Source organism: Pseudophryne corroboree, chromosome 10, assembly GCF_028390025.1.
Source record: "Pseudophryne corroboree isolate aPseCor3 chromosome 10, aPseCor3.hap2, whole genome shotgun sequence".
In the NCBI taxonomy this organism is placed as follows: domain Eukaryota; kingdom Metazoa; phylum Chordata; class Amphibia; order Anura; family Myobatrachidae; genus Pseudophryne; species Pseudophryne corroboree.
In genome coordinates, this window is record NC_086453.1 from 65,820,736 (window position 1) to 65,832,807 (window position 12,072).

The 12,072-nt window shown below is 45.2% G+C and overlaps 1 protein-coding gene across 1 annotated transcript in view; it reads right to left on the minus strand.

The window, feature by feature from the left end:
• Positions 1 to 9,973, minus strand: part of LOC134967019 (urokinase plasminogen activator surface receptor-like) — a 36,353-nt gene extending 26,380 nt beyond the window's left edge. Inside the window, exons 1-2 of the mRNA XM_063944012.1 lie at positions 9,778 to 9,973; positions 1,527 to 1,646 (exon numbers count right to left, since the gene is read on the minus strand). Of these exons, the coding sequence (XP_063800082.1) occupies positions 1,527 to 1,646; positions 9,778 to 9,826 (169 nt within the window). The 5' untranslated portion in view covers positions 9,827 to 9,973. The remainder of the gene's footprint in view (positions 1 to 1,526; positions 1,647 to 9,777) is intronic.
• Between the last annotated feature and the right edge of the window lie 2,099 nt (positions 9,974 to 12,072).

Sequence of the window (12,072 nt, forward strand, 5' to 3'; positions counted from 1 at the left end):
TGACAACCAACTTGTGCCATGGCATGTAGCACTGGAGATTTCAACAGAGCCATTCTTTATAGTTCAATAGGGCATATTTATTAATATTAATTTTACTAAAATAGTATGAAAAAGGGTGTTTTCACTCACTGAAATGTAGTAAAGGGGTTTTGGAGCAGTTTTCATGAAAAATTACCCCAAACCCTTTATTTAATTTTCTTTTAGTAATCAGATTGCATTTCAAATACTTGTAATGGGAAATGCGATCTGATGGAATTTGCAAAAAAAAAAAAAGTGAAAAAATACTGGAGGAGCCAGCGCCTGTGATCATCCACGGCCACAGGCTGATCACCATTAAAAAATATGTATATTATTTTTTAAAATATATTTCTAGCCCCCATTAATCAGTGTCCCTGGTGGTAATCAGTGCCTTTGTGCCTCTGGTCATCTGGTGTCTGCTGTAAACGACCTTTACAGCAGTTACAGCAGACATCAGATGACCGGAGCCGGAGGAGCACACCGTGACACCAATTACCGGGTAACAGGCGGTGTTGGCGGTGTTGGTCGTGCATGCGCAACACATACTGGGGTATTTTTTGTGAAAAAAACAGACATCTGCGGAGTGCATTCATAGGGTCAGAGCTTTCTCGTAAGCCCTGCGATGTATTAAATTATCATTTTATCACATCTGCAGCTGGGATGCGGATTGTGATAAATATGCCCCTGTGAGAGCAATGGATGGATAGACATACTTTTACTTGTCCTATGTCGCTTAGCAGAAAATTATCATGTTAAGGAATCTGTAGTTCATTTTAATGACTTCTGCTGAACCTGACGTCCTCAAATTACATTCCGAGTTGATCGCTCGCTAGCTACTTTTAGCAGCCGTGCAAACGCATTGTCGCCGCCCACGGGGGAGTGTATTTTTGCTTTGCAAGTGTGCGAACGCCTGTGCAGCTGAGTGGTACAAAAACATTTTGTGCAAAACAAGACCAGCCCTGTAGTTACTTATCCTGTGCGATAATTGCAGCGACAAAGGTCCCGGAATTGACGTCAGATACCCGCCCTGCAAACGCCTGCGTTTTCCCAAACACTCCAAGAAAACCGGTCAGTTGACACCCATAAACGCCCTCTTCCTGTCAATCTCCTTGCGATCGGCTGTGCGAATGGAAACTTCGCTAGAACCAGTGCACAGCAGCGATGCTCTTTGTGCCCGTACGACGTGCGAGCGCATTGCTGCGCATACGCATGCGCAGTTTTGACATTTTTTTTACCTGATCGCTGTGCTGCGAAAATCGGCAGCGAGTGATCAACTCGGAATGACCCCCATGATCTCTTGCTAAGAAGCTGGTCGGGCTAACATGTAAAGATTGTTTGCTGCCTCTACTGTATGCTGATCTCTTGTAGCTGAAACTAAGTAAAACATTTTCTTTACATATCTTTCAGTAAGGGTTTTAAGGAGGACCCCTCTACTTGTTATAGAAATGCATGCTTTGGGCAGGCTAAGGCTGGATTTAGGTGATAACGTTAGTAGAAGATATACTCACCTCTGTATTTAAGCAGTGTAGTGCTGCAGTATGTATGAGGGGCGCCACAAGGTTTGGCCACCTGTTTCTGTAGAGCGTGGTCTGGTAGACCATTGTAGTGGTAGCACTGGAGGCCAACAGCTGGAAGTAAAAGAAATGCATGTAAGGGAATATGTTCATGTCACTATCACAACCATTAACACCATTAGGGTAAATTTAATAATCAGTTGCATATTTTGCTTTTAGCGTCATTGGTGTTTAATATTTTGGTTTTAAACATGCTGGGAAGTGTCAGCGCTGCAAGGAAAGTCAACATTAAAATGCACTCTTGGGATTTAACATGCTAGGAAACCCATAGATTCCTGCAGTCTACGTGGAGGCTCTGGGTTTCACGTCTGGAACCTTTCAAATATTTTGTATTTTCTCCATGTGGTAAACCTCAGCTATCACACGGGAAAATGCTACATATCTGAATAGCTCCAGGTATGAACCCGTAGATTTTTCCCAGGCCTAATTGTGTATGCCCTCCCCTTAATATAACTAGAGATGAGCGGGTTCGGTTCTCAGAGAACCAAACCCTACCGAACTTTGCCTTCCGAGCCCGGATCCGAGTCAGGCTTGGGTTTTCCCGCCTGACTCGGAAACCCGAATGGGGCAAAACGTCATCATCCCGCTGTCGGATTCTCGCGGGATTTGGATTCCATATAAGGAGTCGCGCATCACGGCCATTTTCACTCCAGTCTCGGAGAGTGTAGTGAGAGGACGTGTCTCTGTCCTCCAGTGTCTGTGTGGGGGAGGGGAATTGGGGTGGCAAGTCTTGTGCTGTGTTGTGCTGCTCAGTCCAGTCCAGTGTAGTCACAGTGTTGGTGTCCTCTCCTGCCAGTGTAGCTGTATAAAGTGTTGTTGACTGTGTTGTGCTGCATCAGACCAGTGGTAGTGTCCTGTCTCATCATCGGTCATTCCAGTGACGATATACGCTGCTGCTGCTATATGTCCACTTCTGCCGTATTATAATAATAATAATAATAATAATAACAACAACCACAAGTCTCTTACAGTATTGTTGTGTTGTGCTGCATCAGACCAGTGGTAGTGTCCTGTCTCATCAGTCATTCCAGTCATTCCTGTGCCGCATATTGTCTCATATAACTCCCAAAAAATAGTGGGGAACAAAAATTTTGAGGCTAAAATAAGGAAAGATCAAGAAGAACCACTTCCTCCTAGTGCTGAAGCTGCTGCCACTAGCCATAACATAGGCGATGAAATGCCATCAACGTCGTTTGCCAAGGCCGATGCCCAGTGTGATAGTACAGGGCATGTAAAATCCAAAAAGCCAAAGTTCAGTAAAAAGAACCAAAAAAAATAAATGTAAATCATCTGAGGAGAAACGTAAACTTGCCAATATGCCATTTACGACACGAAGTGGCAAGGAACGGCTGAGGCCCTGGCCTATCTTCATGGCTAGTGGTTCAGCTTCACATGACGATGGAAGCCCTCATACTCCAGCTAGAAAAATTAAAAGAGTTAAGCTGAAAAGAGCACAGAAAAGAACTGTGCGTTCTGAGATGGTATCACAAATCCCCATGGAGAGTCCAAGTGTGTCGGCGGTTGCGATGCCTGACCTTCCCAACACTGGACGGGAAGAGGTGGCTCCTTCCACCATTTGCACGCCCCCTGCAAGTGCTGGAAGGAGCACCCACAGTCCAGTTCCTGATATTCAAATTGAAGATGTCCCTGTTGAAGTACACCAGGATGAGGATATGGGTGTTGCTGGAGCTGAGGAGGAAGTTGACGATGAGGATTCTGATGGTGATGCGGTTTGTTTAAGTCAGGTACCGGGGGAGACACCTGTTGTCCTTAGGATGAAGAAGCCCATTATGATGCCTGGGCAAACTACCAAAAAAGCCACCTCTTCGGTGTGGAATTATTTCTCCACAAATCCGGATAACAGGTGTCAAGTCATCTGTTGCCTCTGTCAATCTGTAATAAGTAGGGGAAAGGATGTTAACCACCTATAAGTCACCTGCTGCGCATTCATCAGAAGTCAGTGCCAAGTGGTGAAACTTTGGGTAAGAGCATAAGCAGTCCACTGACACCTAAATCCATTCTTCCTCCTGTACCCAAGCTCCTGCAAGCCACACCACCAACTCCCTTAACGTCAACTTCCTCCTCAGTCAGGAATGTCCGTAGTCCTGCAGGCCATGTCACTGTCAAGACTGAGGAGTCCTCTCCTAACCGTGATTCCTCCAGAGGATCCTGGAGTGGTATGCCTGCTGTTGCTGCCGCTGCTGTTATTGCTGCTGGGAGTCGATCGTCATCCTAGAGGGAAAGTCGGAAGACCACTTGTACTACTTCCAGTAAGCAATTGACGTTCCAACAGTCCTTTGTGAGGAAGATGAAATATGACAGCAGTCATGAGTCATCCTTTTGCAAAGCGGGTAACTGAGGCCTTGACAGCTATGTTGGTGTTAGAGGTGCGCCCGGTATCCAACATTTAGTTCAGTGGGACTTAGAGAATTGATGGAGACAGTGTGTCCCCGGTATCAAATCCCATCTAGGTTCCACTTCTCTAGGCAGGTGATACCGAGAATGTACACAGACGTCAGAAACAGAGTCACCAGTGTCCTACAAAATTCGGTTGTATCCAGTGTCCACTTAACCACGGACATGTGGACAAGTGGAACAGGGCAGACTAAGGACTATATGACTGTAACAGCCCACTGGGTAGATGTATGGCCTCCCGCAGCAACAACAGCAGCGGCACCAGTAGCAGCATCTTGCAAACGCCAACTCATTCCTAGGCAGGCTAAGCTATGTATCACCGTTTTCCATAAGAGGTACACAGCTGACAGCCTCTTACGGAAACTGAGAAACATCATCGCAGAATGGATTACCCCAATTGGACTCTCTTGGGGATTTGTGATATCGGACAACGCCACCAATATTGTGCGTGCATTACATCTGGGCAAATTCCAGCATGTCCCATGTTTTGCACATACAATTAATTTGGTGGCGCAGAATTTTTTGAAAAATTACGGGTGTGCAGGAGATGCTGTCGGTGGCCCGAAAAATTGCGCGCCACTTTCGGCATTCTGCCACTGCGTGCCGAAGACTAGAGCGCCAGCAAACACTCCTGAACCTGCCCTGCCATCAACTGAAGCAAGAGGTGGTAACGAGGTGGAATTCAACACTCTCTATATGCTTCAGAGGATCAAGGCCAGCAAAAGGCCATTCAAGCCTATACATCCACCTACGATATAGGCAAAGGAGGGGTAATGCACCTGACTCAAGCGCAGTGGAGAATGATTTCTGTCTTGTGCAAGGTTCTCCAACCCTTCGAACTTGCCACTGACTTGTGAAGTCAGTTCAGACACTGCCTGCTTGAGTCAGGTCATTCCCCTCATCAGGCTTTTGCAGAAGCAGCTGGATAAATTGACGGAGGAGCTAAGACGGAGCGATTCCGCAAAGTATGTGGGACTTGTGGGTGTAGCCCTTCATTCACTTTTCCAGAATTCAAGGGTGGTCAATCTGTTGAAATCAGAGCACTACATTTTGGCCACCGTGCTCGATCCCAGGTTTAAAGCCTATGTTGTATCTCTCTTTCCAGCAGACACAAGTGTGCAGAGGTGCAAAAACCTGTTGGTTGGTAAATTGTCAACTCAAGCAGAACGTGACCCGTCAACAGCTCCTCCTTCAATTTATCCCGCCACTGGGGCTGCAAGGATAAGGATAACATTTCCTAACCCACCCGCTGGTAGTGATGCAGGGCAGTCAGGAGCGAAAGCTGACATCTGGTCCGGACTGAAGGACCTGCCAATGATTACTGACATTTCTACTGTCACTGTATATGATTCTGTCACCATTGAAAGAATGGTGGAGGATTATATGAGTGACAGCATCCAAGTAGGCATGTCAGCCAGTCCGTACGTACACTGGCAGGAAAAAGAGGCAATTTGGAGGCCCTTGCACAAATTGGCTTTATTTTACCTAAGTTGCCCCCCTCCAGTGTGTACTCCGATAGAGTGTTTAGTGCAGCCAGTAACCTTGTCAGCAATCGGCGTAGGAGGTTACTTCCACTAAATGTGGAGAAGATGATGTTCATCAAAATGAATTATAAATTCCTCCGGGAAGACCTTTACCAGCGAGGACGAATTAATACTCAGTGAGGAGGATGTACACAGTGAAAGGGGTGAGGAATCGGAGAATGATGACGAGGTCGACATTTTGCCTCTGTAGAGCCAGTTTGTGCAAGGAGAGATTGATTGCTTCTTTTTTGGTGGGGGCCCAAACAAACCAGCCATTTCAGCCACAGTCATGTGGCAGACCCTGTCGCTGAAATGATGGGTTTGTTAAAGTGTGCATGTCCTGTTTATACAACATAAGGGTCGGTGGGAGGGCCCAAGGACAATTCCATCTTATAGTTCTTTTTCTTCTTTGCATCATGTGATGTTTGGGACTAGTTTTTTAAAGTGCCATCCTGTCTGCCACTGCAGTGCCACTCCTAGATGGGCCAGGTGTTTGTGCCGCACACTTGTGTCGCTTAGCTTAGTCATACAGCCACCTCGGTGCAACTTTTAGGCCTAAAAACAATATTGTGAGGTGTGAGGTGTTCAGAATACACAGGAAATGAGTGGAAATGAATGTTATTGAGGTTAATAATACCGTAGGAGCAAAATTACCCCCAAATTCTGTGATTTTAGCTGTTTTATGGGGTGTTTTTTCAAAAATCATCCAGATCCAAAACCAAAACACGAAACGGTGGTTTTGGCAAAACCAAGCCAAAACCAAAACACGAAAGTGGAATTAGAACCAAAACCAATACACAAAACACGAAAAGTGCCAGCCGCACATCTCTAAATATAACCATTTTCTCTGTAGTCCCCCAACCCTTGGTAGAAATCTATATTTAATTCATCCTGCTTTAATACTGTTTCAGCTGCAGAGGCTTTTACAGAGAAATGAGTCACATGTGAATCTACAAATACTCGTTCAGCAAAACCTGACATTGGACAGGTTTAAAGAATACATACGAAAAATCATTAATGTTTTTTTAAACAAACCTGTCATCCTCATATAAAATCACAGCAATGTGTTTAAATAATTCAAATAAACTTTACATACACAACAAGCCTTATAATTAGGCAAAAGTATCATGACCTAAGCTCATTACAATACATAGCCAGACTCATGCTCATAATTACACTCCACGGGATTCACAGCCTTTAATCATTACAATACTAAACAAGCTCCATAATCTTCAATCACTATAATAATCAACAAGCTCTAGACTACATCCCTCAATCATTACAATACTCAACAAGCTCCACAATCCTCAATCATTATAATACTCAACAAGTTCCACAATCTTCAATCATTATAATACTCAACAAGCCTCAATCATCATAATACTCAACAAGCTCCACTAACTTCAGTCATTGCAATACTCAACAAGCCCCACAACCCTCAATTATTATAATACTCAACAAGCTCCACAATCTTCAATCATTATAATACTCAACAAGCTCCACAACCCTCAGTCATTATACTACTTCACAAGCTCCACAACCCTCAATTATTATAATACTCAACAAGCTCCACAATACTCAATCATTATAATACTCAACAAGTTCCACAATCTTCAATTATTATAATACTCAACAAGCTCCACAACAAGCCTCAATCATCATAATACTCAACAAGCTCCACAACCTTCAGTCATTACAATACTCAACAAGCCCCACAACCCTCAATTATTATAATACTCAACAAGCTCCACAACCCTCAATCATTATAATACTCATCAAGCTCCACAACCCTCAATCATTATAATACTCAACAAGCTCTGCACCTTCAGTCATTACAATACTCAACAAGCTCAGCAATCTTCAATCATTACAATACTCTACTCAATAAGCTCTGCAACCTTCAATCATTACAATACTCAGCAAGCTCCGCAACCTTCAATCATTACAATACTCAACAAGCTCCGCAACCTTCAATCATTATAATACTCAACAAGCTCCACAAGGGTTCAGTATGAATGACCGGCAGACGGGATGATGGCCGTCAGTATACCGACAGCAGCATCCCAGCCTCCAGTATGCTGGCAGCAGGGCGAGCACTAGAAAGCCCCTTACTGGCTCGCTGTACTCGCCACAGGTTATATTCTTCCTCTATTTGTGTCGTGAACACCCATAGAGGGAGAATCACCTACCACGCCGGTATTCAGTGGCAGCATTTCACCACTAGTCAGGATTCCGGCGTTGCATTGTGACCTCCAGGATCCCAACTAGCGGTATTTTAACCGCTCCCCCCTTCACTTATAATAAACCAACAAAGCTCAGTCCTTAAGTTCAGTACAACAGACAGCAAGTTTTACACCGTAAGGCTACATGCTATGTCCTTATGTACTTTTTTCATTTCAAGTGTGGTGAGCACTATGGAGCATCAAAAATTACGTTTTCAGGTCCAGTTTCAGTTGGCTCCTGCTTGCAGTTAGGATATATGAATAAATGTCTGAAATGGGATGTAGTTAGAATCCTGGTGGTCGAAATCCCAACGGTCAAAATACCGACGCCAGAATCCCGGCTGTGCTGCCACAGCTATTCCTACTCCTGGGTGTCCACAATGGGGGTCATTCTGAGTTGATTGTAGCTGTGCTAAATTTAGCACAGTTACGATCATGTTCCCAGACATGCGGGGGGACGCCCAGCACAGGGCTAGCCCGCCCCGCATGTCTGTCCAGCCTCCCCTTCCCCCGCACAAGTACAAAAGCATCGCTTTTGTACTTGCTGAGTAACTCCCGGCCAGCGCAGCTCCTGCGGCTGACCGGGAGTTGCTCGTCGCTGCCCCTGGTCGCAGAGGCTACGTGTGACATCACCCCCCTGCGTTGGCAGGACCACGCCCCCAAAATAGCGGCCAAACACCGCCGTGCCACCCCCTCCCGCCCAGTGACCGCCTCTGCTGTCAATCAGGCCATCCGACATGTGCCGGCGCACTGCAGCGCCAGTGCAGTTCCGACCCGATCGCTGCACTGCGAACAAGTGTAGCAAGCAATCGGGTCGGGATGACCCCCAATGAGTGAAGCGAGCCACCAAGCCCGCAGCGTGGCTAGAGTAGCAAGCCCGCAAGAGTCTTCGTTCCGCTCGCCCTTCTGCTGGCTTTCTGACGGCCAGGATTCTGGAGTCGGTGTTTTGACTGCCGGGATTCCAACCGCTGGGATTCCGTACCCAACCCGTCTGAAATAGCCTAAGTTTATTTTATCTGTTGTAGGGACTATGGAATGGCTGCCAATCCATTTGCAGCAGATTGGGAGTTATTTTCAAAAAAAACACCACGCTCCCAATGCTGAATTTCCATTGGCCAATATTGGAAGGTATGCAATGGGGTGACAAATGTCCTTCCATTTCCATAGGCAGTAGCCCAACCCATCTCTATCGTTTCTATAGTCCTCAAAGCCATAAGCCTTATTTATCTCTATATGCAATAATGCTGGGTCAATGTACTCCATCTCTACACGCAAAGCACACACAAAACAATGTTTAGGACTCTTGTAATTAACAGCAGTTGATTGCTTGTTATTTAATCGGTCAGAATTCTAGCACTTGTAGGACAAGTCTGGGCTAGATCAATGAATTAAAGTTTTCTCCATATAGGTGCGTCTACCAGGGTTGTCTGAATTTAGTGGGTTGGTAAACGTTGCTCTGCTCAAAACAGCTTTGTTCAAATAAGGATATGCTGAAAACCTGCTCCCCATCACACCTTATAAAAGAGGATTCACAGACATTGTAGTATACAACTAAGTAAAGTTACAGTATTGCCATATACTACTGATCAGTGTATAAATAAATACATGTTAAGGCACCAGATTTTGAGGAGATTTATCAAAGCTTGGAGAGAGATAAAGTGGAGAGAGATAAAGTACCAATAGCTGCTGTCATTTTTCAAACTCAGGGGGAAATTTATTAAGTCTCGGAAAGAGATAAAGTGGAGAGAGTGCCAACCAATCAGCTCCTAACTGCCATGTTACATGCTGTGTTTGAAAAATGAAAGGAGCTGGTTGGTTGGTTGGTTGGTTGGTTGGTTGGTTGGTAGGTAGGTGACCTCTTTCCATTGTATTCCTCTCCAAGCTTTGATAAAACTCCCCCTGAGCCTGTAAAATGACCGTTAGGAGCTGGCTAGTTGGTACTTTACCTCTCTCCACTTTATCTGTAAGCTTTAATAAATCTTCACTTAAGTCATTATAGAAGACAGAGATTTCTCGGACACTTACCCAGGCACAGGAGGGCACTGTAGAGCCCACACTGGAAAAGCAGCGTCATTCTGTTAGAGTGGCTGTAGGGATCTGAGGAAAGATGTGGCTATCAGCCTGATGGGTCTCTGGAATAAGACCTGCTTCTCCCTGTGCGGGAGTACTAGGGAGGGCTGAGAGCTACTGTAGGGCGGTTTTCTGTTGAAACCTGCAAGACTGGGCCTGATGTTCCCACATCAATGCCAGACCGCTCATTACCATTAACTGGTTCTACAGTGGTTAAACATGACTAACTACAATATAATTAATACAGTTGTGGCAGGTGCTCCCTTGTAACTATAATGTAAATAATTAGACTTTATTTCTGCAAGAGCTGATTAGAAATCCTAAGTAAAAAGAAGAGTTCTAGCTCTTAATTACAATAATATTATGGATAAGAAGGTATTAAAGTGTGCCTTCTGCCTAAACAAGGGATGCGGTTATGATGTTGGCTGTCGGGATCCTGGCAGAAGGATGGCGAAACCGGAATCCCGACTGGATCAGGAGACGGACACCGGAATCCCAACATCCGGCATCCCAATCATAAGTATAGTAGCTGGGCTAGGGTTAGGACCGGGGGAGGGGTGAGGTTATGTTTATGCGCCACCGCGGGGGTTAGGTTGCCGGGGGAAGGGGAGGTTAGGGTTAGGTTGTGGAAAGGGGCGGTTAGGGTTAGGTTGTGGAAAGGGGAGGTTAGGGTTAGGTTGTGGAAAGGGGAGGTTAGGGTTAGGTTGTGGAAAGGGGAGGTTAGGGTTAGGTTGTGGAAAGGGGAGGTTAGGGTTAGACACCACCGGGAGAGGTTAGGTTTAGGCACTAAGTGGGGAGGGTTAGGGATAGACTGTGGGCCAGGGGGGGGGGTTAGCTTTAGGGGATGTGGATCATCAAATCGACAGTGTCTAGGTCGACAATGCTTAGGTCGACCACTATAGGGCGACAGTCACCAGGTCGACAGGGTTTGAATGTCGACAGGGTTTCTAGGTCGACAGGTCAAAAGGTCGACATGAGGTTTATTTATTTTTTTGTGTCGTTTTCTGTGTACAGTGACCGGGAAGCCGAATTAGTGCACCGTGTCCCCTCGCTTCGCTCGGCACCGGTTACCGTTCCAATCGTAGTCCACGTGGATCGTTAAGTATGAAAAAGTATTAAAAAAAGAAAAAAATGTGAAAAACTCATGTCGATCTAGAAACCCTGTTGACCTTCAAACCCTGTCGACCTAGTGACTGTCAACCTATAGTGGTCGACCTTCAGACTGGATCCCGCTTCAGGCACCACCTGGGGAAGGTTAGGGTCAGGCACTAAGGGGGAGGATAGGGTTAGGCTGCATGAAGGGAGGATTAGGGGTCTTACTTCACCCCTGTCGGTATTTCAATAAACGGGATGCGGGTGTTGGGATCCTGATCCCATACACCATGAAATCATAGTGAACCCCTAAACATAATAGTGTCAGGCATTTTACAGCACAAATCAACATTTGTGAACACTTAGAAATAAGTGACACCCCTCACTTAGTGAGGCTGCCATTATGTGAGCCAAGGAAGCCATTTTGAAAATGTGGCTTATTAATTCACTAGGAACTAGTGATGTGCACCGGAAATTTTTCGGGTTTTGTGTTTTGGTTTTGGATTCGGTTCCGCGGCCGTGTTTTGGATTCGGACGCGTTTTGGCAAAACCTCCCTGAAAATTTTTTGTCGGATTCGGGTGTGTTTTGGATTCAGGTGTTTCTTTACAAAAAACCCTCAAAAACAGCTTAAATCATAGAATTTGGGGGTAATTTTGATCCAATAGTATTATTAACCTCAATAACCATAATTTCCACTCATTTCCAGTCTATTCTGAACACCTCACACCTCACAATATTATTTTTAGTCCTAAAATTTGCACCGAGGTCGTTGGATGATTAAGCTAAGCGACCCAAGTGGCCGACACAAACACCTGTCCCATCTAGGAGTAGAGATGTGCACCGGACATTTTTCGGGTTTTGTGTTTTGGTTTTGGATTCGGTTCCGCGGCCGTGTTTTGGGTTCGAACGCGTTTTGGCAAAACCTCACCGAATTTTTTTTGTCGGATTCGGGTGTGTTTTGGATTCGGGTGTTTGTTTTCAAAAAAACCTAAAAAACAGCTTAAATCATTGAATTTGGGGGTCATTTTGATCCCATAGTATTATCAACCTCAATAACCATAATTTACACTTATTTACAGTCTATTCTGAATACCTCACACCTCACAATATTATTTTTAGTCCTAAAATTTGCACCGAGGTCGCTGGATGACTAAGCT